This window comes from Camelus bactrianus, chromosome 8 (genome assembly GCF_048773025.1).
Source record: "Camelus bactrianus isolate YW-2024 breed Bactrian camel chromosome 8, ASM4877302v1, whole genome shotgun sequence".
Classification (NCBI taxonomy): domain Eukaryota; kingdom Metazoa; phylum Chordata; class Mammalia; order Artiodactyla; family Camelidae; genus Camelus; species Camelus bactrianus.
The window spans coordinates 39132822-39160461 of record NC_133546.1 but is presented as its reverse complement, the minus strand read 5'-3'; the positions used below and the strand labels follow the sequence as shown (position 1 = coordinate 39160461).

At 37.9% G+C, this 27640-nt stretch overlaps 2 protein-coding genes across 4 annotated transcripts in view; one reads left to right on the top strand and one right to left on the bottom strand.

The window, feature by feature from the left end:
• Positions 1-27640, top strand: part of RFX6 (regulatory factor X6) — a 107170-nt gene that overhangs the window by 10066 nt on the left and 69464 nt on the right. For 2 of the 3 annotated variants that reach the window (XM_074368452.1, XM_074368451.1), the window contains exon 3: positions 6891-6974. The gene's annotated coding sequence lies outside the window, so the exon portion shown is untranslated. Of the gene's footprint in view, positions 1-6890; positions 6975-11468; positions 11530-27640 lie in introns of all 3 variants that reach the window. The other variant, XM_074368450.1, reaches the window with a different exon arrangement.
• Positions 493-25938, bottom strand: GPRC6A (G protein-coupled receptor class C group 6 member A). The gene is made up of 6 exons (XM_010965471.3): positions 24399-25938; positions 21551-21854; positions 18367-19203; positions 12221-12433; positions 7375-7498; positions 493-5107 (listed from the first exon to the last, which is right to left on the bottom strand). Exons 1-6 carry the CDS (start codon positions 24590-24592, stop codon positions 3993-3995), a joined length of 2787 nt encoding a protein of 928 aa, XP_010963773.1. The 5' UTR covers positions 24593-25938; the 3' UTR covers positions 493-3992.

Here is a 27640-nt window from a genome sequence, read left to right as displayed (position 1 = left end):
GTTTGAAGGTTTGGTTTAAAGACAGCTCAAGAGCTGTGGAGAATCTAGTATCAGAGGGGAAAATCGGGAATAATATCATTGAATAAAATGATGTACTCATGGGCTTCTGATTTTATCCTGCTTATAAAAGCCATGGTACAAAGTGAATTATTTCCCCACCCCTGCATTTTAGCAATAAAATATTTTGGTATCTGTGTCTCTGTGAGCAGGATAAGGGCATAACTATATGGGTCCTTTTTTGTATGTTCTTTTTGCTTATTTTTATTTTATTTCTTTAGAATATTTAGATATCGCCTTTATAATAAAAGAGAGGAAGCCCTTTATCACCCTAAAGGAAGAAAATCATCAAACTTACACCCAGTTGATTAAAATAATCTCAAAAGTTAACAGAAAAATGAAAAGGGCAATAGTCATTCATTTGTTTGTTTTACGTGGTAGCAAGGAGGTCGCTTTGAGTTCAGAGGATTCAGAACTTAATTTCATAGGTTGAGTAGCATTTTTTTTTCCTCCTGGAATAATTGTTGAAAGCTGTGTAACTGTAGTAAAACTCACAACTCTTATGAAACAATATTTCTTTTATTGTTCTATTGCACAACAGTGCTGGGATTTCTGTTTTGCATGACCACACTCAAGAATCTGAAAGCTCTCCCATGAATTTTGCTCTCATGTCAGTAGGAGAAACTGTTTTTGTATCAACAGAACTATAAGTCAGTGAAATCGCAAACAGAATACCCATTTCTTAACACTTTCATGTACATCAGAATATTTTATGTCTTGAATAATTTTATGAGATATTGTCACCATGTTGTATGTACATACCTTTAGCATAAGCAGTCAACTAGGATTCATGTCTTTGTTCTTTTTATTTTTGTTTATTTTGGTTTTTTTTTTTAGACCATTTAGTATGAGTTGAGGTCAAACTGTGGAAAGTCTTGCTTAGCAAGGTAGGAAAATGTAGCTTAATTCTGAAGGCAATAGGAGGTTATTAAATTTTTCTGAGTGGGAGAATGATTATATTGAAACTAACTTGAGAAAGATTGATCTGTAATGATGTATTCCATGCATTAGAGGGGGAATCTTGGGATAGGTAACTGGTTTGCAATCTTCCAACAACAGAGGGGTAAAGTCATAAAAGCCTAAATGGTGATGATGACAGTAGTGACAGTAGAGAGGAGAGAGCAGTTGAGAGAGCTGTTACTGAAGAAGAATTGACTGCTCACTGCAAAATGGTGGAAACATTAGAATTTAAACTCCTTTCGAGGAGAGAACTTGTCTTTCATCATTTTTATATTCCCCATGTGTAGAATTATGCCTGATACATAGTACATACTTGATAAATGTTAGTAGAATAAATTAGAATAAAAACAAGTAAATGCAATAAAGTGTAGCTGGTCTTGTGACGGAGGCAGACAGGAGGCTTGGTACAAGGGGAGATGCTTAAATTGGGTCTGGGGGACCAGCTAGGAGGACAAGGGGTGGAAAGGACATCCAGGCAGTGAGAGGGTCAGGCTCTGAACTGTGCGTACAGTCTCCAGCAGTTGGCCATCTCTCAAGGGTAACGCACCAGGCGGGAATGGGTAGATGTTCGTGCTGGACTTGAAGAGCCTGAGCATCAGGATAAGGTTTTAAAACAACTGAGTAACAGAAAGAAATTTTTACCATAGAAATGTATCTAGAGGAAGTGAGTGGCAGGTTTAGTGAGATCTTTTCTATGTTTAGAATAAAACCTTGAGACACCAGGGTCCAATTTGAAAATAAAGCTATAATCTATGAAAAAATGATGAAGACCTAGATTAAGGAAGTAAGGACAGGGTTAGAGATCTTGGCAAAGTTTTGAGAAAATGCAGGAATTAGAAAATAAAAGACAGATGATGAAGGGTGTAGAAGGGTGAAGCAGAGAGTGGAGTTAAGGATGAATAGGACAACTCCCAGGTTCCGACTAGACCAGTGGTGGCGCAGCACGCTGAGAAATGGGCAGTGTGGGGAGGGGGGGGTTAGGAGAAGGAGATAATGGATTAAATTTTAGGCATGTTGCCTTTGAAGTATTGGAGGAACAAATAGGTAGGTTAGTTAGAGAATGACCTGGATGTGGTTTTGGTAGTTGTCTGGTTCAGAGTTAAGACACGCAGATGGATAATACTATATCGAGAGAGTGTGTTGAGAGAAAAGAGGTTCAGATCCAGGATGGGACTCTGGGGAATACCCACGTTTAAGAGTTAGGTAGAGGAAGACTTGCAAGCAGTAGAGACCAAAACTGAATGGTCAGGGATGTCAGAGCAGAACCTAAAGAGCCTTTTCATCCAGTTGAAGAATAATCGAAGGCTTTAAAAATCATGCAGAGAGTGAGGAAGGAGAATTCCACAAGGAAGGAATTACAGCACAAATCTCATTAAGAGTCAAAGGAGATGAATGCTTAAAAATGACCATTAAATTTGGACAGATAAAAACCCTCAGGTAGTTTATCTGTGAACTGTTTTTTCAGACTGGTGTATCTAGAAGCCAGATTTCAGTGGTCTCAGAACCGGTGGGTCACAAGTCCGTCATGACACTATTCCTTCAAGCATTCAGGAGGGAGAAAGAGTGGTAGTTAAAGAGAATGAATGTCAGGATTGGAGACAATCATATTTTGTATGTTTATTTGCTTTTTAAGGATAGGAGTGATGTGAACATGCATTCAGGTCCTTATAACCAGTCCTGACTGAGCCTCTGAGCTTAGTCTTAATACCCATATGAATGCTTGACACATCTTGGAATTATTCAAGGCACCTCAAATTTAGTATTCCTTCTTCTATTCTAAACCAGTCTTTATCCTGTATTCCGTGCCACTCTTCAGTAAACCAAACTAGAAGTCCACACCTTATCCTTCACCAACTTCTTTAAAATAAATTACTGCCTCCTATATAGCTTGGGTGCATATATATTACATATATATATATATATATATATATATATATTTATTTCTGTTCCCTGATATAGATCTTAATTCTCTCTTAACTAGACCCCATCCTCCATCCCGTATCAGAGTGATCTTCCTAAAATAGGACTTTGAATCTGTCATCTTTCTACCAGATGCTTTGATGGTCAGCTTCTACCCACAAGATAAAGACCTAAGCTTCTCACAAAAGAACTCCAATCTGTGGCACTCATTCATTATCTAATTGTTGCATATGAAAGAGGACTTCTCTCTGGTAATACCAAAGTGACTGTCCTTCCTGGAACACACCCTCTTGACACACTTTCTGCTGCTGCTCCTGCTTTTTCCTATATCTGGAACAGCTTTCTGTACTTTCTTTGATTAGCTGTAACTCTTTACTCAAGACTGCACCTAAACATCATAGTCTTCATTTAACCTTCTTTGAAACTCTCCCGTCAACCCCACGGTGGCTACTACTGCTGCACTCTACTGTTACAGTGCATACAACGCATAATCACAACCATAGGCTTCCCCACACTGAACTGAAGATGTCTCTACGTGACTGTCTTCGCCTGGATTTTGAGCTCCTTAAAGTCGGAAATGATGCCTCGATCCTTCTGGTACCTTTGTATTTAGGATATCCCCTAGCACGGGGTACCTGCTCAACCACTTGTTCAACTGAACTGAGCAGATGAGGTGGGAAGGTAAAGATGCTCAAGAGAGAAGGAGACCCGTGCAGGGAGGTCTGAGAGGAGGTGGCAGAGGATGGAAAAAGGATGATGCCTCATGGGCCAACTTTGGATAGAAGCGATACCTTTAACTGTGTGCCTCAGAGGTTGGAGGTAAAGACAGAAGCAGATGGAGGCTGTAAGCAGTGAAAAGAGTTCCAGGTTGAGGGTGATTTTCTCTGTTAAACAGGTGGTGGAACAGAGGGGATGTTAGCCAAAATTTGCTGAAGGTAGTAATAGTAAGTGACTAAATGCAGAGGACGTATTTGCTCAGAAAGTAAATGCACGTCTTAAATGCAAAGACCCTGGAAACATTTTGTTCAGGAATGTACCATCTCTTAAGGACTCACTCATATACTTGAAAATCTTTTTCGAGGCAAAGCTTTCGATACCCATGGAGGATTTTCCTTGCACGTGTGTGCAAATGCTTGTGCCTGGAGATTGTTGCTTTTCTGCCTGGCTGCAGACTCGCCGCCCAAGCTGCGGTGGGTTGCTGTGACATTGCTGTTCGCCGAGTCCAGTGAAACATGACTGATGGTGAGGCTACTGGCGCTGTGGGAAGAATAACTGTAAATTATCTTGAGAAAGGCCGATTTTGTGTTAGTCTCTTGCTTACAGAGAATAACATAGCACTTGGGGAAGAATGTGCAACATAGGATCCCATAGTTAGATATTAAAATCACAATAATCTCCACAGCTGGCAAGTATTTGCCAAATGTGGTAGCATAGACCGGGATGAATGTGATCCAAGCTATGAAGTAGATGAGCATTCCAAATGTTATGAATTTAGCTTCATTGTAATTCTCAGGCAATTTCCTGCCTTTGAAGGCAAATATGAAGCAAATGAAGGCCAGGATGGCAGTATAGCCCAGCATGGTGCCAAATGCAAGGACTGATCCCTCCTCACATTCCAGGATAATGACTCTGGGCAAGGAGACATTCTCTTCCACAACAGGTGCTGCAAAGATTAGCCAGAGTGTGCAAATGGCAACCTGGATGCCCGTGCAAATGAAGATGATGGGGATGGGCTTGTAGAGGCACCTCAGGAAGTTCTGCAACTTGGGATCAAAGCTGAAGGCTAGCAGAATTTTCAGGGACTTTGTCAAAATGCAGGAGATACAGAGAGTAAAGCTCACGCCAAACAGCGTCTGCCTGGTTTTACATGTGAAGTTCTGTGGTTCTCCAATGAAAAAACCTGTGCTGGTAAAGTTCAGGAAATGACAGAAAAGGATTATGTAGCAGACTATCAATCCCCCAGACGATTTCACAACTGGTGTGTTCAAGTTTCTTGTAAATATTATGCCAATGGCCAGAACGAACAAGATTCCCAATAGAGAGAGGGCCAGGAGCAGGATAGCCAAGGAGTCATTCCAGTTGAGATACTCCACTTCCTTTTCAAAGCACCTTGTGCTCCTTATTGGGGCCCAGTGAGTTTCGTTGTTACATAAAAGGCAGTAATCCGCATCTAAAAGACAGAGGAGATTCAGTTACATTGCAAACACTTAAACCAGGTGATTGTCCACAATGCTACAAATGAGACTCCTTGCTAATAGTTCTGACTGGAAAATGGATATAGATCATTGGCACATCAGTACTTATTAAAATAACGCTTGCGCAGAACTCAAAGAAGAAGGTAATGGTGAGGGAAGAGGAAGAAGGGAAGAGGAAAAAAAGAGAAAGAGAAAAAGCCATCTGGGCTGTGAGTCTTTAGGAAATTAACATACTCAAGATAGATGCTAGCGTCTTAGGAACTTGCTATTTCAGGGACTCTGTCAGTTAGGGCTTTGGGACCAGACATATCTCAAGCCCTTCCTTGATCACTTAATGATTCCTCTAATTTTGAACAAGCTAATTGAAATTTCCTAGCCTATTTCCAACTTTCTTTCTTAAAAAAGACTCTGCCTCACTGGGGTTCTGCATTCGGTGAGATAATAAATCTAAAATGTGTTGCATGGAGCATTGCACACAGTAGACCCTCAGTATGGGGGGAGCTGCTGTTGTAAATAAGGCTGCTGTTCTTTTAAAAGTGGAGACAATATGAATGGATTACCCAAAAAGCTCTCTAAAAGTGAGGTAACAAGATTGTAATCAATGACAGTTGCTGAAGAAATGAAGTTTATTTTTTTCCCCCAGGTTAGTAAAATTGAGCCTCTCAGGCAGTGATAAGCTTGAAGATGATTTATGCTGATTCTTACTGCAGGGTGGCGTGAACAGTTGATGTCAGAGTAGAGTCTCTGAGAAAGTGGTTGTGTTTGTTACCCATTCCCTCCCCCTAAAGATGGGGTCCCAGCTACTTCCAAAAAGCCTCTCTCTGGGCATCCGTCTGATGGCACGCCACAGTGCCTGTGTTTTCTTCATGAAGCTCAAATTCAGACTGTTTTTCTGTCTATAGTCTCCATCACATTTCCCACCTCCGCCTCTTTCCAAACTCTGTTTCCTTACAAACATCCATTCTTCTTTGTCCTCCCTTTAGCCATTGCTAGTGCCTGCCATTTCATTCACTCAGGGAACGTTTATGGGCCCTGTCTATGTACAAGAGCTGTGTGCCGGAGACGTGGAGAAGAATGAGAGATGATGTCCTTTCAGGTCACCCTACATCCTTGCTTTTCCTCCAGAGTTGTGCTCAGTCTTCCACACTGGTTCTTGGAAGCAACTTGTCCTGGTTATCAAAAATGCAACCCATGTTTCATCTTGAAAGACTCTTGTACCTCTTTATGATAAATAAATGCCACATACTCTCTTGGTGTTTTTATTTATCCCACTTGGCAGACAGTTGCTAGATACCATGCTGCCTGGAAGATCTCCCCCTACCCCCTAATTACTTAATTACACAACATGACCCATTTCAGGTGGAGATACGTGGCATTTTTGTGAGACAACGATAGAACATGAATGTTGGGATCTTTACACTGGGATACTTCTCTCCGTGGAGCCAAGAAGAAAAAATAATCAGCATTTGGGGACTGTTCTGGCTCCGGGGTTCTCAGCTTGTACAGATGAGTAGGAATGCTTCAGTAAACCAGGGAATATGATGCTTTTAAAGTAGGCTTAACTCCAGGAAGAGCTGAGAGCTTCTCTTAGGGCTCTGAAGACTGCTGACCTCACGCTTGCTCTTTGTGTATTCTGCTCTGATCTCATAAAATTGTTAAAAATGAGTTTGGCAAACAATCAGTTAGTGGTGTCTCATCTCTGTCAATAGTTCATCTCCTTGTCTCACAAAAGCTTCTTCTTCTTCTTTTTTTTTTTAGGGCATCATTGGACTCTTGGTAGGAATAGCAAGATCTCCAGGGTGTGCACACCTCTGGGCACCTCTGGATTTTCATCATACTCAGGTTAGTTAATTCAGCACTTATCTATTTATAGTTATCATGCCCCAGTTGAAAAGTCAAGTATGTCTGTGGAGGGGATACATGGACAAAAACTGACAGAGAACTTGCACTGTTTTAAGAGGAGCTGGAGAGGAAGTCCAGGTGAAGGGATGCCATCTTCCCTTGGAAGTGAAATTACTTTTACACTTTTTAGTTAGCATTGGTTGTGCATCTGCTGATATAATAGAGAAAATTCCAAGGTAAAATGAAATTTCACTGGAATTTAATTTAGCAGAAGCATAAGACAGTTTTTATTTTTCAAATGAAAAAGTAAACCAAAATAAGATTCATGTAAAAAACAAAATCAGCCTAAGAGAAATGGTTCAGGTATGTTACTGTTCATGTTTGTAGTGAATGTAATTACCTGTCTGATTACTATAGTGGTTTTCAGGACAGTTCACACATTCATAGCAGCAGATATGTTGACTTTTTGTGGTTTTCTTCATTTGCCCAGGACTGCATTCCGTAGAGCATTTAGATCGAATTTGCTGAAAAGTGAAAAGAAATACCAAGTAGATTTTTAAAAAGGATGTATCCTAACTAACTTTGACTTAATTTCAAGATTTATTTACTAAATAGTATTTTGGTCCTTTTTTCCTGTAGTGTAAGAGGAATGTCAACAAGTTTAAAAAACAGAAAATATTTCAGATAGTGAAACTGTTTAGGAATAACACAATTCTTGTCACATTAATAACTTTTGTAAGTTATAAAGGAAATGAGTTCCCCAGCAGAGGCAGAAGTACGTAATACGGGACTAAAGAAGGAAATGTTGCTTTGGCAATTTCCATTCCTGTGCTGTATAAAGAGTTCAGCTATATAAGAAAATAGTAAAACATTCAACTTTTATATTTTAGAAGGTTAGTAATCATGCTGTCCAAGGAGCATGTCCAGTCTAATCTTAAAAAGCGAAACAATGGAAAAATTTGAATTTAAAGCCACTAAAGTATTTGTTTAAAACAACCTTAGATGTGTAAATAAGATGTAAGTCATCCTGAGAATTTAGGTTGCAATTCTGTGTATCACAGTGTGAATCACACATAGCGTTCTACTTTTATGGAGCCCTCTGTTTACAGTATAGCTAATCATTCTTTGCATTTCAGCTGTGTTATTTTTTCCATTCATAATCCTTTACTCATGGCATGTCCTGTGAGACAAAAGCTATTGTCTCCCATTACCCTTGTGAAGCCAAAGCAGAATGGATAAATGAGGCTTTCTCTAGGATCTCTTAACAGCTATTCCTGAGCCTGGAACATAGTCAAAATGATACACTAACTAATCTTTTTCTCTGGGAGAAGAAAATGATCTGACTGAGATGCGGAGCCCTGTAATTCACAAGCACTGGCTTTCTTCTCACCACAGCTATTGCTGATCTGGGTTTTCAGCAGGCAAGGATATCTGCCTTGTGGATTCCCCAGGGAAAACTTTAAAGCTGAAGTACCCACACTGCTGAAGGGTACTCAGAAGACACAAAATGAATTAACTATGAGTTAAAGCTGGACATCTTTAAGGGGATAGAGGTGAAAACTTTCTAGCAGCACAGTTTCTTCTCTTTCCCCACATAAGAGACAGCAAAGAAATCAAGTCTACTGTTAGTAATTAGGGGATATCAAGATTTAAGATTATTTGATATTTTGGACTGTGAGTTTTAATGACATACAGAAATGCCGGACCCCAACTAGCCTGCATATTAAGTGAATCTTAAAATCTGACATAATTGATCTCAGATATTGCTGCTTTCTACTACTTCCTTGAAATATTAATGGTTCAGAAAGGAAGCCTTGTTCCTTTCCGGGGTGGTCAGCACCTTCCGTTTAGTCCCTAAAAGCCCCACTCAGTTCTCTGTCATCCTATCATCTCCCCGTCGTGAGTGTCTCCCCTATGAAGTCTGAAGATGTCTTAGTAATGATTAGAAACAGTTTTTCTTGCAGAAATTATAATAGAGAATCCTCTCTGTATTGAATAAGGAAATGAATCAAGGCATGTTTTAAAAGATCCAGCGTGAATTAACAGTGTTTAGCAGTGTTGGGTTCATAAGGTAGCTGTGAGGATGGTGGTGATGATAACGAAGATGATGATAAAAGTTTTAAGAACACAGAAGGCTACATTTCTGTGTTTTAAGGAAAAAGTATCTTGTTTTACTGAAATTTATGACTGGGAAAATTAGAATAAGATAGTGGCTTAAAGCATTACTATATTTATTCTTTCATGCAACACATATATTTTGAGTGCCTATTCTGAGCTGGGCACTGTTGCAATTAGTGGAGCCACAGTAAGGAATGAAATACAAGATTCCGTGCTCTCATAGGCCTCCAGTTCTAGTTGACAAGACTAACAATAGACAAAGTAAAAATCAGCTAAATGTACAGAATGCTACATAGTGATACATGCTGAGGAGAAAAATAACAACAGGAGAGTATATAAGAAGTAGTAGGTTGACATTGCAATTTTAAATAAAGTGACCAGGGAAGGCCTCCCTGAGATGGTGACATTTTAGGAAAGACCATGTGGACATCAGAAAAGATTATTACAGGCAAAGGAAATAGCAGGTAAAAGGCCTTGAGCTCAGAGAAGGGAAGACATGTATGAAAGATGGAGAAAGGCTTTGGGCTTATAGGAAAGGCTGAGAGTTAGGGGAAAGTAGCAGGAGATGAAGTTGGGAAGGTGCTGGTGGCAGATAATGTAAGGTTTTAAAGACTTGGGCTTTTACCCTGAGAGAAATGTGTAGGGAGGGTTATAAGCAGAGTATAATATTTTACTCTAGCTTTGGTTTTAAGAACAGACTGAAAGGGGTAAGAATGGAAGCAGAGAGCAGTTAGAAACCTACTATCTTAATCTGGTTGAGCGCTGAGTGTAGTTTGAAGTGGGGCGGTAGCAACAAAGTGGAAGACGAAAAGTGTCAGCTCCTGGACCCATTTTGAAAGTAAAACTTAGATTGGATATGAAGGGAAGTGACAAGGATCCCAGCAGGTTTTTCCATGAGCAGCTGGGAGAAGGGAGTTGCCATCCATTGAGATGAGGGTAGGCTCTGGAGCTGAGTCTTGAAGATAATCAGTTAAAATGACTATTTGACACCCAGGTAGAGGTGTCAGTTAGGCAGTTGCATATTTTCTTGAGTTGAAATTAAGAGAATAAAAATCTGAAAGTCATCTGCCTTCTGTCATTAAATAATGACATTATTTAAATGCCTAGATGAGATCACTAAGGAAAAGTGCAGACAAAAAAAGAGAACAGTTCTCAATATCACTAATTATTAGAGAAATGCAAATCAAAGCTACAATGAGGTAGTACCTCACATCAGCCAGAATGGCTATCGTTTAAAAGTCTACAAATAATAAATGCTAGAGAGGGTGTGGCAAAAAAGGAACCCCCCTGCACTGTTGGTGAGAATGTAAATTAGTGCAGCCACTATGGAGGACAGTATGGAGGTTTCTTAAAAAAACAAAAATAGAGTTACCATATGATCCAGCAATCCCACTCCTGTGCATCTATCCAGAGACAGCTATAATTTGAAAAAACACACACACCCTAATGTTCATAGCAGCATGATTTACAAGAGCCAAGACATGGAAATAACTTAAATGTCCACGGACAGATGAATGAATAAAGAAGACGTGAGATATATATAATGGAATATTACCCAGACATAAAAAGAATGAAATCATACCATTTGCAGCAACATGGATGAACCTGGAGATGATCATATTAAGTAAAGTAAGACAGAGAAAGGCAAATATCATATAGTACCATTAAATTTGGAATCTAAAAATGATACAAATTTTATTTAAACCAAGAATAGACTCGTGGACTTAGAAAACAAACTATGGTTACCAAAGTGGAAGGGGGAGGGATAAATTAGGAGTTGGGGATTAACAGATACATACTACTATGTATAAAACAGATAAACAACAAGGACCTACTATACAGCACAGGGAACTATATTCAATTTCTTATAATAAGCTATAGTGGAAAAGAATATGAAAATATTTATGTATTTGTAAAAATAAAAAAGAATTTGTAACTCTGAAAAAAAAAGAGAAGCAGTTGTCAGCTCTGGGCCCACCAATATTTTTAAGTAGTGGGAGTGATAAAGAAACAGCAAAGGAGATTGAGAACTCGTGGCTAGAGACAAAGAAAACCAAAGCAATGTGCTATTGTGGAAGCAAATAAAGAAAGCATTTCACAGAGGGTAGAATAATTAGCCAATAAGTGAAGTAAGATTACGTTTGTATTTATTAACATTGGTGAACTAGAGAGAAAGAATTTTGATGGATTGAAAAGAGTTCCAAAAATATTATGGGAGGAAAGAAATTGAGGCCAGTGATTATACTCAACTTTTTCAGAGTTTTACAATAAAGAGAAACAGAGGAAGGGGCAGTATATGGAGGAGGAAGTGGGGGATCAATGGGGTTCTTTTTTTTAAGATGAGAGTAATAACAGCATATTTGTATCTCAATTTAGATAATGTGGAACACTTCAGGGTGCAGAAGAGAGTGGAGAGTTGCCAGAGAAATACTCTTGAGTAAGTAGAAGGGATTGGGACTCAGAGGTCAATTGGAGGAGCTGACCTTGGTGAGGAGCATAGACAGTTTATCCACAGTGTCAGATGGAAAGCAGGGGTGTGGGTACAGGTGTGGTGGAACACTGGAGTTCCCTTTGGATCGTTTCAGTTTTGTTAGTGAAAGAGGAAGCAGGATCAACTGAAAGTGAAGTTGGGGAAGATGTGTTGGTGTCAAAGGAGAGAAAAGAAGATTAAAAAAAAAAAACTAGGAAAGTGGACAAATTAATGGACTAGGGTAAGAGTCTGATTGCCCAGCAACATTAAGGGCTGGCTGGAAGTTAGAGGTCATGAATTTATAGTGAGAACAGTCAATAAGGTAGGTGAGGGGCTTTTTTCTTTTTCTTTTTCTTTTTTTGTTTGTTTGTTTTTACCAAGTTTGGCTACATGGGGGCTACATTGATTAGGCAGAGAGTATCAAGTTAAGCAGGATTATACTTTGGTCCAGTGAATATGATGGAGAGAGAGAGATGGACAAGGGACTTGAGAGTGTGTACCAGGGAGTGATATAGAAGTTGACCGTGGAACTTAAGGAGGGATGTTGGGGACAGAGAACAAGCAGTAGGATCACTGGAGGTCCTGGTGGGGTCAAGGACTTTTGCAGTTGTAGTACCAATTGATTTGAATGCTACAAAGCAGCTACCAACAAAGTTACCTTAAGATTCCTGAGCTCATTTTTTGATTGGTGGTCTGTGTTAATGAAGAGCTCATTCTTCAGGTCATATTGCGCAATCTTGGTAATTGTCATGTGACCGTTGATCTCCTTCCAGAGCACAACATCATATCCAGTATTCAAATCTCCATAGGCATCAAAATGAAATGAATCCCCGCCATCAGTGAATGTCACATTTTTCAGTACATCAAGTAACTATTAAAAAAAACCAGAAACAAGCACTAATAGAAATATTGTAAGTGTATCCATTATCCCAATTATAACACTGCCTTACAAGGAATATCAGTTAAAAATTAAGAAGAATCTGAATCAATGAGTGTAGTAAACTAGTTGCGTTGGTTCTTAACTACCAGGCAACAATTTGAGAATTCTAGCCTCATTTCTGCCAAAGTCTTGCTCTGTGAATTTGAGAAAGCAGGTTAATGTTTATGGAGGCAGCTTCTCAGCATATATAATTGAAATCCAGGCATCTTTTTTTTTTCAAGTTGTGAATTTCAGAATGGGTTTTCTGGGGCAGATACCTGGGCTCTCATTCTAGTTCCATATTTCATTAGTGGTATGATCTTTTTCATTTTTTTGGAGGTATAGTCAGTTTACAATGATGTGTCAACTTCTGGTGTACAGCATAATGTTTCAGTCATAAATATACTATATATATTTGTTTTCATATTCTTTTTCATTATAGGTTAGTACAAGATATTGAGTATAGTTTCCTGTTGCTATACAGAAAAAACTTGTTGTTTACCTATTTTATGTATAGTAGTTAATATCGGCAAATCTCAAACTCCCAATTTATCCCTTCCCACCACAGTTTACCATAAATTTGTTTTCTTGGTCTCGTGGTATGATCTTGACAGTTACAATTTCTTTCTAGGTCTCAGCTGAGGTAAGTCCCTACCTTATAGGATTATTGCAAGGTTTAAATGTAATTATACATGTAAACAGTTTAGCCCAGTATCTGGCACAGGTTCAGGGTAAATAAAATTCAGATTAGTATCTTTTAATACCTGTTATTAGCTAACAGGGATGTTGTGCAAATAAACGAAAATACTTTGAGTCTATCAACTAATAATGTCTGACACTCATATATTACTTGCTAATACTCAAATCTGTGATATTCTTTTACTCCATAGCATCTTTTCCTAGATAAAGACAACACAGCTCGGACAGGAAACGTTTTACTGATAAATGAGGCAGCCACATTGAGCTTGTGCTGCAGAGAAAAAATACTGGACTAGGATTACATACCATTAACTTGATATGTAATCATGGCTAAGTTAATACCCTCTTCTGAACACTTTGGGCCCATGCATCTAAGTGTAAGATACTTATGTGTCTTTTGTTGGGTGCAAAATTCTGTGGAGCAAGGCAGGAATTGTTCTATTTGAATAGAATTATTCTTGTTCTATTCCTTCTCAGTCTTTTTATGAATGTTTCTTTCCTCCAGTGTTTGTTTTCTTTTTTTTTGGCAAATGGAGTATAAGAAAATCAAGTTGTATTTTAAGTAAATATATTAGCTACAATAGTCACGTCAATGATCAAATATCACTTTAGCAAAATCTCTAAGCATGTGTATTGATTTTATTATATATCCCCACAGATTTCTTAGTTCTTTTAATTAATGTAAATTAATTAGTATTACTTTAAAGAAGAAGGATATCAGAGCTAGCATGGTGAAATTAACCAACAAAACCTTATTCCAGCAATTGCCTAGAAGAAAAAATATGAAGAACAAAAATAGACTATCTGAGGCCCTGCCTTCAATGTTCCCACCTCTCCCTGTGTGTTGATTTTTCTTCTGTTCCTTCCTTAAGCAGTATACGCATGTAAGCCCTGGTAACTCAGCTCTTTAGGGAGCATATCCTCTTTTGTTTGAACTATAATTTCCACCAGTTTTTTCCTGCATTTAATTAGATTTTACAGGGTAAATTTCTGACACCTATCCAGTCTGTAAATAATGATAACATTGTATGATGTAAAAAAAAAAAAAAAAAAACTAGCACAGCTCTGTGTTTGTTCTTACAAGAAAGGGGGTGGAGGCAAACAAAACATTGCACTCATTCCTTGTTGAATATTCTATCAAACATTTGCTCTGGATTAAGGTAAATTTTAAACATTAATGCTGTAGTTCTTAAGCCATTAAAGGCTTTTTCCATCAATTTATTTATTTATTTTTCACGGAGACTCTGAAAATCACTATAAATTGACCCTACCAAATTTAGAGAGTAGGATTTGTGTTGCCATGATGATATAATTCACCTCTGTATGGTCATGGTCTTTTCTTGAGAATTCCAGGCCAGGAGGCCACTCTAGTTAAGCTGTTGTGGTTGATGCTGTTTTCTGTTTCCCCAGCTGCCCGGTTGCTCCCAGTAAGTGAGCTGGGCTTGTGAAAAGAGAAATCTAAGTGAGTCAGTTAGAGAACAGCAGAGGAAGCAGGCTTGCACCTCTGTCTGGTACCCAACCCATGTCTTTTTCTTTTGTGAAGCTTTCCACAATGTGGCAGAAAGCATACTGGACTAAGGCTGGGGCAGTGTCACTGCTAACTATACAGGTGACAACAGGCCAGACCCTTCTGCTGAGGTCCTCTCCATCTCTAAACTGCTGCGAGTCTCAGTCACCAGTAACACTTCCTCTTGCCACTTCTGTAGGATGAAATGTAATGAACACGACCTGTGGACCTACCATAATATTTAAATATTAGAGATGTCAGTGCCTAGTACGGTAGCCCTTAAAACTATTAGTTATTATTTTCCTCATCACTCCAAGGTACTCCCTTCTTGGCCCTTGTCTCTTCTGATTTCCGGACTAATATCTGATCACTACACTGAATGTCTCATAAGTCACTCAAATTCAGCATCTCCATAATGTAATGCCTAATATTTCTTACCCCATCAGACCTTCACTTTTCTGTTTTCACCTCAACAAATGGTATAAGTTGCCCAGATTTAGAATCATTTGCCACACCTTTGCTTCTTTCTGTCATCCTTTACATTCAGTCTACCTCCAAGTGCTCTTCATCTTTCCTCTTCCACGTCTGTGTATATGCCCCTCCATCCTCACTGTCACACCCTTACTACCTGTACTTACACCTGTAGTATAAGGCATCCTTATTGTATGCCTGAATCACCAAATTAGTTTTTCTCTGCTTAGTCTTGTGTTCCTCTAATCAATGCACATTGCAGTGGGGATGCTGTTTCTACAATGGAAAGCAGGTCATGTCACTCTTCTGTCTAAAAATAGCTTTAATTGGCTCCCCTTTGCTCTCTCAAGTCCAAACCTTTAAACATAGCTTGTAGACTTTCTATTGAAAGGATGGTCTCTGTACCAGCACTGCCTGCATCACCTATTGTTAGAAGTGCAGACTTTCGGGTTCCCCACACTGGAACTACTGAGTTAGCATCAGCATGATAAGATTCCCAGGTAATTTAACTGTCTGTCAACGTTTGAGATGCTCTGATCGACAAGGCCTTAGTGATGGATGCTTCATTAACCCTCCACTCTTATTTCCCTATAATTTCCACAAAAGACTACAGTTCTATGGCACTGTGTTCTGATCCCTGAAGGTGCCATACTTTCTTTCTCTTCTGTGACTTTGCTGGAGTATTTCTGTCCTGCCTAACTCCTACCCATCTATCATATTTACCAGAAATGTCATGATCTTTGGAGAATGTTCTCTGAATTTCTAATATTGGATTATTTGCCTCAATTACATGCTTCTCTACTGTCTTGTATTTATAGAAAACATTGTAATGCATTGTTCTGCACTGTAATCAGCTCCTTAATTATTTAATTGTATACCCCACCAGACACATGACTCCTTTAGGGAGAGAATTGTCTTGTTCTCCATAATATTTTCAGCACTCAACACAATGGCTAGAACATTGAGACAGAAGAGTAGTTTGACTACTATACATTCTCTCATCCCACATTTATGACTCACTAACTTGTATATCGTCCAAAGTAAAGGAAAACTAAAAAGAAAACCAAAATCACTATTCACAGCAAGGAGGTGTATCCTCACACACATCTGAGGAACAGAAAACAATTTGTTAAAGTAAAACAAGTATGACTGTGCTGTCCCTGAACACTGCTCACAAGTACCACCAAATGTGGAGCCAAAGCAAGGATTATCCTCAAATATTGGGGAAAATGAACTCCTTTAAAGGTATTTGAATCTAAAATCATTCAGAAAGTATTATTTAAATAATAGTGAATTTTGCCAGGGGACAACATTATTTTTAGGAATATGTCTTTGACTAGTAACCCTAAATGCTGCTGATCTTTTCAATTTAACATCTATGGAGAGTTCTTCATAAAAAGACAATTGTTTGCATTATCTGTCCTGTTGGATCTGGCACAGACGTGGCTCACTCACTTGTGATCAAAGGAGCAAGGCTCTCCTCGATGCCTCCTTTCCAGTCTGTTTCTGTTTGTTTCTAGATAACCATGCTCCCAGGGGAATAAAGAATGACCCCAGGCTTCTAGTGTTTAAATAAAACACTTTAGGAGACTCTGCTTCGATTATACTTTCTCAGGATTTTTCCTCAGAATGTTTGAGACTTATTCCTGATTTAAAATAGTTTCCCAGGTCACTAGTGGATAAATAGCTGTTGCTATTTGTATTTCTCTTTCCTTGTGAGTCTCTTTATAGCTCCTCCCCTGTACTCCATCTGCCTCTGATTGTCTGTTTTGTCTTCATTACTCTTTCTTAATCTCTCATTCTTAAAATTTCATGTAGTGTTTTTATTGTGTTGGTCCACTTAACTTATAGTTTTTTTGTTTGCTTGTTCTTGTTTTTGTTTTGTTTTGTTTGCCCAATCTCTCATGGAAGTTTTACGTTACAAAGGATATGCTTTCAAACACACAGGCACGTTAAAAATCACTAGATACATAAATATGTGTGTGTGTGTGTGTGTGTGTATATATATACATATATATATATATATATATATATATATAAAATTTAAAGAGAGTTTTAATTAAAAATAAAAATGCTAATCTCTAATCTTACTTCTTCATTAGGTTTTTTGCCTTGCATTTACAAGGTGAAAACTAGTTTTAATGTAAGCAACTTAAAATACCCTGTGACTGTCATATGAATCACCCAAATGTAAGCTGATCACCTCAGACCTTGGAGCTAATGTTCATGGGTATTTAAAGTAAAAATGACAAAAGCAGAAACAGCCTGTCCTAGACACTCACTGATGTGATAAGAGGAATTGGTTCTTATTCCCTTTTACCTTTTTTCCCCTAACAAATTTAAAATAAATATATTTTTGGAACATGATTCTGCAAACTTAAGACAGACAAATTTGGCTTTGAATACACATTATTGAGAATTTTGTTTCTAATGAGTAAAACTTATCATATAAAGCAGCAGTTTGCTTTTAAATGCATTGTTTATGGACATTTAAAAAATACAAAGGAAAATTTTTACTAAATAGGGTTATATCAAGCTCAAATTTGAGCTTCTACAAATGACCAAAGAAAAGAAAGAAAAAAACTTTTTTACCCAATTAGTGGTTCATTTAAACCTGAGCCATCATAGGAATTGTTATGACCTAGCAACACTCATTTGAAGAAGACTGGAGTCCTAGAGCAATGGCCATAAGTAAGAGCATAACTAGAGGTTTTGGTACTATAACCACCAGAGATGCCACGAAAAGCAAAGAGTATGGAGTCAGAAGACCCAGACTAGAGTCATATTTCTGGTACTTTTAGCTTTAGTTTCCTTATCCATAATAGTTAGCAATAATAAAAGGGATCATTAATCATGCCTGGTCTTGTGTTTGTTAAGAACATTAAAAGAGGTAATTCATATGAAGCTTTGAAAAACTGCAAGATCAGATTCAAATCCATAAACTACAGGAAAATAGCACTATCAACAGAATTTTCTTGGAAAATTGAAGAACACAGCTTTGGTGGGTCAGAGTAGGAGGTGAAGGTAAAGTTGAAAACTATTAACCTTAAGAACAAAGACCTAATGATAGAAATGCAGGCTGTTCAAACACTGGAAATATCTACTTATAAAAGGAACACAATCAAGAGCAGTTTATATAAATATCTGCAAATTAAAGCAAGGAAGGAACTGATGGTGGGGGAATTTTCTTGGATGTGTGAGCTAGTACCTCCCATGGTAGAAAGGCGCCGGGGTTCTGACAGTCTCGAGCTTGGCACAGATCCCGAATGGCATAACCAAGGGCAAACACTGCGAGCTGAATACTGTGAATAACTCCCGGCTCGGTGTAATCCCACAGGAAGTCACTTCTCAGGGAGAAGTTCCTCTCTATATCCTTGTTAGCCTTGTGGGCCCAAGTCCCCCAAGAATAGTTGGAAATGCATTGACTCAAATCACTGTCCTTTGCATGTGCACAGGCAGACAAGAGTGTGGCGTATTCATTCAGGGGTTTGTTATTGTCACTGGGAGACATGTGCAGATTTTGAAGAAAGGAATGGAAAGAGGACATGTTGCCTCTTCTAAAGGTAAACCCCACAACTTTGCCAATCCTTTTAACATTAGGAATGGTAGTAATTTTGGTGGCTGTGGACCAGTTATCGCTAGCAATCCAGATCTTATTTATATTCCTTTCAATGGCTTTACTGAAGAGATTGAAAACATGGAACTGACTGAGAAATACCACAATAACATTAACCTGAGTTTCTGCTGTAATTTTCTCAAGTGTCTGATTGATCCTGACTTCAATGGTATTATCTGAGAGGAAGGCGGGGAGAACTTCCTTGAAGGCAATGCACACGTTAATTGTCACAGTCTGAACTGCAAAAGTGTTGAGAGCCAATCGTCCATAGTCATCATCTGTGGTTATGATGCCAATCCAGTTCCATCCAGATTTCTGAATCAGGTGGGCCATTGCTTTAGTTTGATAGAAGTCACTGGGCACAGTCCGTAAAAATGAAGGAAAGCGAATTTTGTCACTTAGGGTTTCTGCCGTTGATTCATAACTCACCTGGAAATTGACAGAATCTTTTAGTTACGGTGTTGATGAGCTCAGGTGACTAGCCATAGGTGTTCCTCTCTTTGATTTCGTAAACTTTTCTAAATTCGCTGGTCCTTTTCATCCTTCCTCTTCGATGAATTACTTTGTAAATAGCTTAAATCATGGTATTTAGTATCTGTCGACTATTTAGAGTCATTGCTTTTCAATCATTTTGTACTGTATATATTATAAGCCCTTTGAGGGTTCAAGCTCTGTCTTATATTTCCTTCTACACTTCTGTATCCATTTATATCTATTTTACATTTCAGTGGATATTATTTAAATAGTTAGAGATAAATATGGGAAAAATGCAGCCAGTCAAATAAGCAAAATGAATTTGGGGACACCTAGTTTGTTCAAAATTTGTCTAAATGATAACTTTGGTGAGTTTTATTCTAGGTGAAATAAATCATCCAAGTAATCATCTGTTCAGGCGTCAGCAAATGTTTTTCTGTAAAGCACCAGATACAAAACATTTTAAGTTTTGTCGATCACATATGGTCTCTTCATGTATTGTTTTTTGTATTTTTTTTGTTACAACCTCTAAAAAAATGTAGAAGTCATTGTTGGCCTGACAGATCAAGAGCTTGAGAGCCATGTTTGATCCACAGGCTGGAGTTTCCAGACTCCTAATCTACTCAAATGAGCAGCAGCATTTTGGGAGACTAATGTGTGCAAAGTTTTGCCTAATTTACAGCTTTGGTGGTTTTATTCCAGGGAGAATTCCTACCTTTCATAGGTACAGTTGCACTATGCCACTAGCTTAGTGAATTCTTTTTTTTTCACTGTTTACTGTAGCTACATGGTATGTGGGAAAGACAATAGGCTTTGGAGTCAAACAAACTGTTAGAATCCTGACTCCAGTAAATTTGGCAAAGTTAGTTAACATTTCTTCACCTATGAAATGACAAGATTCTTGTGAAGACTGAAAGAGAAAATTCTAATGGATGGTAGCACATGGTGGGCATTCACCAGTTCCCTTCCCAGTACGTGACATGACATTGCCATGCTCACGTCCATCGTGAGACCTGGGCTTCTGTAAAATTGGCGTTACCCATGGAGAGTCCTGTCTCCTTTTGTGCTACCGGTCATGGAAATTATGTGTTTACATTAAACAACCACTGTTACTAGCAGTCCACTTTTCTTATCACCTAACTAGCCTTATACATGGTCCAGAAATTTGGAGCCAAAGTCTTATCTCTGAGGTATTGGGGAGAATAATTCTTTCTGTTTTGTTTTGGACTTGAACTTTCATTATCAACTTCACTAGGCTGTAGTATAACAGAGCGCTCAGCCTTTCATGGGTAGATGCACTTGTTTAGTCTTGTTCCAGAAAGATATATACTTCGAATTCTTAGGCACATTTATTATATTATATATATTTCTATCTGTTCACCTCTATCAGGTGATCATTTCTTGCTAATCTGACTATAAACCTTTTTCCCTTCTAACTTTTGGCTTCTAATCTTCCTTGAGCTTAGAAAATAGTGATCTAGTGAGTTACAGGGTGATGTGATATGAAGGTAAATTGGCTCAAAATCAAAGCCAAGGGAACTTGCTTGACTCTGGGTAATGTGCAGGAACTTAGTGCAGGGCACTCTAATACCTGCTTTGGTCTTTCAGAGACCATTGTGCTTACTTTCTGGTTGTTGGTTTGCATTATAGAAAGCCAAGTAGTTCCAGGGTCTCCAGGTAGTTCCCATCGTACTCAGAACAAAATGCAAACCATACCACAGCTTACAAGATACTACATGACCTAGTCCTTGCCCATCTCTGCAAATGCATCTCTTACTATGCTCCTTTCTGCTCAAACTGATCTAGCCATGCTGACCTTCTGATATTCTTTGGACATTTCAACTTTGCACTTGCTGTTTTCTCAGCCTAGATGCCCTCCTCCCCTTGCTCATCTTCCCTTGGCTGTCTCTTCTCATTCAAGTTTCAGGCTAAACACCAGCTCCTTGAGAAGTCTTCCTTGACCTCCATATCCCCTTATCCCTCACTTCCTCTTCAGTTGTCTTCACAGAGCCTGGCCGCTATTTCGGAAGCAAGGCAGTTGGGGTGCTCAGAGGTTTCTGTCTTACCTAAATCACTGAAAACTGAAAACTGTCAGAAACTAGACCTGACAGATTGAGGGGTGACTACTCCCTTAGTGCTTTGACCACTATACTGTCCAGAATAGGGAGCGTCCTTTCTTTGACTGAAGAGAAAGAGAGGTTAAAGTAAAAGCATCTCCCTAACTAGTTTCCCAGGTTACCATGATCCTTTGATAATAAAGAATATAATCAAAACCAATGTATGGAGGTAGAGTGAAACCCACCTGTGGCATGAGCTGTAAATTCAACATCCTGGAGACAGCCATGGTTATTTCTGAGTATCCAGCACCTATGACAGCCTTAACCCTTGGCATGTAGCTGGAATAGTCGCACTGAAACTCCACAACTTCTCGGGAGCAGTTGAATTTAGAGAGGAACCTCAAAGTGGCTGCCATGGCCACTGTGACATCTGTACAAGTGTCGTAGATTTCATACCCTAGTTTGACTCCAGTTAATAGTGTTGAATTATTGATCATCTCAATGCTGTGAATCATGGCGAGAGTTTGGAGAAAATTTGATATTTCAAAGCTGTTAAGAAACAAGGTTTTTTGAAATCAAAACATAACTCTTCTACAGATATGATGATATCCCATTTTATTCTCATTCCTGCCTTATAATAGACAATTCCTGAATCAGTGAAGCTTACGTCTTGAAGGGTCTAAACTTTATTTATTTAAAAATAGTTTTTGATGGAAACCTTTCTAAAGAGTATATAGGAACCCACAGTTTCTCAAATGGCATCTATGGGACAGGATTTAAGCTTTTCCTGATTAATTTGGGGATCATTTTGAATACTCAGTTTAGTATTCTACAGTATGACGATGAATCTGATTTTTGTTCCTTTTTGTAGCTAGATATCAGCAGTTTATTGCTGTACAAGTATCTGCTTTTTTAGACTCACTAGCTCATTTTTCACTTTTCTGATGCTAATCAGTTGTAGTTGGAAACCAGATTAATAAGACTGTTAAGAATTACATAAATAAACAAGCTCTGGATAAAAATCCAATAGCTTTCTCCTAGATAACCTGCACTATTTTAGTTCTGAGGCTAGATATTTCCATCTTTAGCAGGTTTCTCCAGTTGGCCTCTGGACTTGTGATTATTCCAGAGCACTGAGTTGTTTGATTACTGATTTACTCTCAAGCTTATTTTGCTCACCCCTGGATACAAAAGGTTATAAACAGTGCCTAGCACATAGTAAGAATTCAATAAATATTTTTTAAATAAATAAAGAGTGATATTGTTGGTCAGGGTTTTGATATTTTCAAATATCTTTTAAATTCACTGAGTTATGGTAAATCATCTACTGTTTGAATAATGCTGTTGGTCATTGCAGACTATCTAAATGTGAAATTTGACAAGTCAACATTAAGATTTTAATTTAAAGAAAGAGACAAAGGAGAGAGAAAGGTTAAAGTGGTGAATTGTCTGACAACTAGAATGTGTGATGTTTCCAGAGTCCCCTGCATGTCAGCTCCAGGAGAATCTGAACCTCTAGTGTTTGCCTTAGTGTCCCCTGAGCCTACAGTATGGCCTAGGTAATGCAGGCATTTAATAAAGCGTTGCTCTACTTTAAAAAATGACATTCGGTTAGATTTAGGTCTCTATCGCTTCCACTTTACATGTGTTGAATAAATGCTATTGTCATCAAGGGGTGATGATAAGGTGAAAGGATGTTCAGTGATTTTTTTTTTTTCCAGAATAAATGTGCTTATTAGATCAATTTTTTTTTTTTTTTTTTTTTTTTTTTTAGCATTTTCCATCGTTATTTGTTGGCCTATGATTGTGGGCCTTAAATCTTCAATCATTCTTTGGATGCCAATTTAGTGCTTTATTTTGGGTTGTTTCCTGGTATTCCTGATAATCAGTGAGTAAGATGACACCTACTCAAAGTGCCCACCTTCGGGGGAGGATGCCAGGAAGAAACCTTAGAGTGACATGAGAGCACATATTATCTGAAACCATTCATGGAGGGCATGCTAAATACTTTTTGATTTAAAAAGAGAAAAAAGGAGGAGAAAAGAGGATATTACATTTACATACAAAAACATCAAGATAGAAATCAGGATTTGAGAGTTAGAAGGAAGCATGGGGATATGATATTTTCAGAGTCACCCACATTGCCATAGAAACAGAAGCTCATGCTGCCTGTCCTGTATCAACATTTTGTTTTAATTGAGGTATGGTCAGTTTACAGTGTTGTATCAATTTCTGGTGTATAGCACAATTCTTCGGTCATATGTGAATATACATATATTCATTTTCATATTCTCTTTGCCTGTCCTGTAGGGTTAGCCAGGCCCTTATTTTACGGAAAAGAAAATCAGAAACTATAACTCAAGAAGTTCAAATGATTTACCTAAATCTACAAAATTACTTTGGCCCCAAACTGAAATTAAAATTCAGATAGCCTGCTCTCCTTAAAGTAAGCCATCTGTAACATCCTCCATCCAGGTTTACTTTTCTGCAATTGACCATGCCAAGTGTCTTTCCCATACTGAAGCTTTCACAAGGTAAAGTGTTCATGAAGGAAGAAGAAATACTCTGAGTTGAAGTAGGGTCTTAATTTATTATGAAAGAATTAGATTATTTCAGAAGTGAGATAAATACAGCATTGACAAAAATGTTAGTATCGAGAAGAATGTTAAATGAAGTCTATTTAAAAAAATTTCAATAAAGATTCATGTTTAAAACAGCCCACATTTGTGGGAAATATAAATATAAATATAAATTTGTGGTAGATAAAAATATGTATGCTTGCAGTGGACAGTCTACCATGTCTTCTCGTTGGTTTTCTCACATGACTTCAGGGATTATTCTCTTTAGGCAAAATCCACATAAATGTATTAATGGGAAGCATTCATTGCTTCTGTACTTGGAGGTTAATTATACACATAGTGCCAATATGCCTCTTTTTTAAAGAAGGATCTCATAAGACCATAGGCAACCTAAAAATATATGAATTTAAATTTTATTAAGATAATTTAGATATTAATGTAATTAAACATTTACATACTCTACTCTCATGGTATAGTCTTGAAATCTGAATGTGCTCTTTGAGGCTTTACTCACCCGACACACTTCTGGATTTCTGGTCGTCTGGGGTGGTCTTCTGAGGACAGCATTTTTTCATGAATGGCAAACAAACCTCCAATCATGATATGTCCTGGAGAAGTGGCAGCCACGAAGTCGTCCGGGGTCTGGCAAGGCTGGGAAGTAGCAAAAATAATCACAAAACAGGTAATCAGTATGATCAACAATGCCATGTTTCTATCTGATTTGCTCACTTCTTTGGAGCTCTTAGGAATCCTTGAGCTCACCAAGCACTAGCAACATGATTCCTATTTCACTTGTAAACACCACGTAAGGTATAGGACAGTGTCAAGGGCCAGAAACACTCAGTATTCAAATACTTGATGACAGTCAAAACAGTTCTTCACCAATAAGAACATTTTAGACTCTAACACTCTGTTGTTGATGTGTGATAGCAGTGATGCCGGGCAAAAGCTGATAGAAACGCAGGTCCTCACAATGATAGCACTGTGTTACTCCACTGGCATGTCAAGGGTTTTGAGTCATGTTGGCATTTCTTTTGAAACAAGATACAGAATCTTCAAGAGGGAGCAGTTTGGCAGTTTTTGACTATAGAAATGGCCAGTTGTACATTTTCAAAGGTATCACATTCAAGGCACAAAACTTTTGGGGGAGGGTGTAGCTCAAATGGTAGAGCGCATGCTTAGCATGCACAAGGTCCTGGGTTCAATCCCCAGCACCTCCTCTAAAAATAAATAAATAAACCTAATTACCCCCCACCCCCAAAAAAAACTTAAAAAAAAAAAACCAGAACTTAAAAAAAAAAAAGGAAAAATATCAAAGCACAAAAGCTTTGAAGTGATTTATAAACTGTTTAGAAAAATAGCCTGCCACTTTTATTTTCCCAGAAAAGCTCTACTTTAAAAAATGACATTCAGTTAGATTTAGGTCTCTATCGCTTCCACTTTACATGTGTTAGAAATAAGTTGTTTCTGTGGTGATGAGCAAAACCAAAAACAAGGTGAAACTTGTCTGATGGAGTATTTTGCTTTGAAAAGAAGTCTGGCATAGTCATAGACATTTGCACGGTTTGTGGATTCTATTCCTATAAATTTGGACCTCTTCAGGCTGTATGTTCTTAAATGCTTAAAAGACTGAACCAACATGTTTTTATGGGTATATTTTAGAATTTAATAGAGGATAGATAAACCTAAGTAACATCAAGAAAAAGTTAAAGTTTTCTAACTTTACTTTTCAAAATCAGTCTTTTTCAAACATTGGATTAAGGAGGAATATATCATGGGCAAGTATTCCAAATCCAATACATCTGGTTTATTTGATGGGTTGCAGACACCTTTGAAGGAATTTCAGAAAATAAAAGAGTACAATGGCAATTATGGTATTTTTCATCATTCAAATTAACCTTAGGTTTTATTGACATATGAGTTTATGCCAACTGAAGAATGGAGAAGTCATGGCTTCTCACACAGTGTTGGATGTTTCTTTAAGTCTTACCATTTTTAACCAGTGGCAGGATTGCTTCTTAGGACCCAAACCGGTTAACTTCAGTTGTTAGGAAAGTTTAATATATGTGAGTTTAAAGACTCTTCAAAAGTTTAGCAATTGCATTTTACCCATCTTAATCTTTATTATTCATTTGTGTATGTATGTATGTACGATTCAATAAACTTATGTTTTCATGAATTTAGTTATTTTGCTCAGATAGCCTCAAAAGTCTGCTGTGATTACAAGTTCAAAGATAATTTTGGTAAAGATATACTAAAAAATAAGAAATTCAGATAATTTTCCAGCAGAAGTATATAATAGGTATTAAGCAGCTCAGAGTGTTTCTGAAGATATGACCCTCATGTGACCATATTGCTCAGACCTGGCATGTATTTGAAAAATCAATGACAAAAGGTATACCAGTGATATTTCTGATACCAGGATGCAATACTAACAACATTTAGTATCTGACAAAACTTAGAGATAAACCACACCTTCTTATTTTAACAAATATAATCTAAGACGCTGAAAAATCTACTTCTATAGAGGATCCTTCTGAAGATAAGAAAACAAAAGGTTTTATCTCCCTCGAATGTAAATCCGTTACTGAGTTAAGTGTGAAGGAAGATACAGAGTATATTAATTTCTTCAGAATTCCACTGGGCACATCTTTACTGTTATAGTTTCTATTATTATCAAGATTTAATTTTGGACTAGGAACAAAATGTTTAGCTATCATTTTGAATATTACAGTTACTACATATTTTCTGTAGCTTAAAAGCACTTAAAAATAACAACAGTAACTGTTACTATTCGTAAAGAATTTTTTTAACCTTAAACAGCTGTTTCTGAAAGATAAAAACTCGATGAAATTTTGAGAGATGAACTACTGATGGCACTAGCCTGTTTCTCTTTTTGATCTCAAGGTTCTGTATTTCTCTGTGACTATCTTTATAGAAAGAAGTATCTTGCTAATATTATGTAAGGAGAACAGTGCAGAAGTTATAGCACTACCCAAGTAATTCTCGTCAACATATCATCGCCTTGTTTGGACAAGTACAGTAAGGATGTAAAATCAGTAAGTAAGGATGCTTTGCTGTGTCATTATTAGTTTCTAGCACAGCTGACGGGATGACTCACTGCAGCCCCAGTAAGCGCATCGGAGCTAGAGTGTTCACTAGATATGGCCAGCATCTTACATAGCCTGTTACTGTTATCATTCACTTGCAAAAATCAAATTATTGGCTCATATGATGCTTAAGCAGCGTGGAGCGCTAAAGGGATACCATTGTTCAGCACAAAAAATCACAAAGTTCAGCAAACTTCAGCTAGAGGTAAAATTAGATGGCAAAACCCTATATCTTCAGTGGACCCAACTGGCTGCATAGCTAAGTGATTTGTTTCATTTATTTGGATTTCAAGTATATCAATCAGATTAGAGTTGGTCCTTAAGAAGATGATAAAATAACAGTCCAGTTTTGGTCCTCTCGCAATCCTTCCCCTATCGGGTCCCCTGTTTCCCTGCATTTACTCACCTTGTCTCAGTATTCCATCACTGTGCTGCTTCACATTAAATTGTTATTTCTCACTGCAGCACTTCTGCTCCATTGTATGCCATCTGCTGTATGCCTGTCTGTAATTGAAATTTCTCACCTGGCATTTTTTATGTGAAATATAGTTTTAACATTAGATAATTAATTTTCTTTAATGTGCAACATAGAGGATATTACCCTACTTAGGACAGCCCAGGAGTGTATGAATGGACCTCATAAAAA

Coding starts and splice junctions, on each gene's coding strand:
- GPRC6A (XM_010965471.3), bottom strand. CDS start 24,592: ATGGCATTGTTGATCATACTGATTACCTGTTTTGTGATTATTTTTGCT. Junction 21,855..24,398: donor GAAATCCAGAAGTGTGTCGG/GTGAGTAAAGCC, acceptor GTTTCTTAACAG/CTTTGAAATATCAAATTTTC. Junction 19,204..21,550: donor ATTTACAGCTCATGCCACAG/GTGGGTTTCACT, acceptor GTCAATTTCCAG/GTGAGTTATGAATCAACGGC.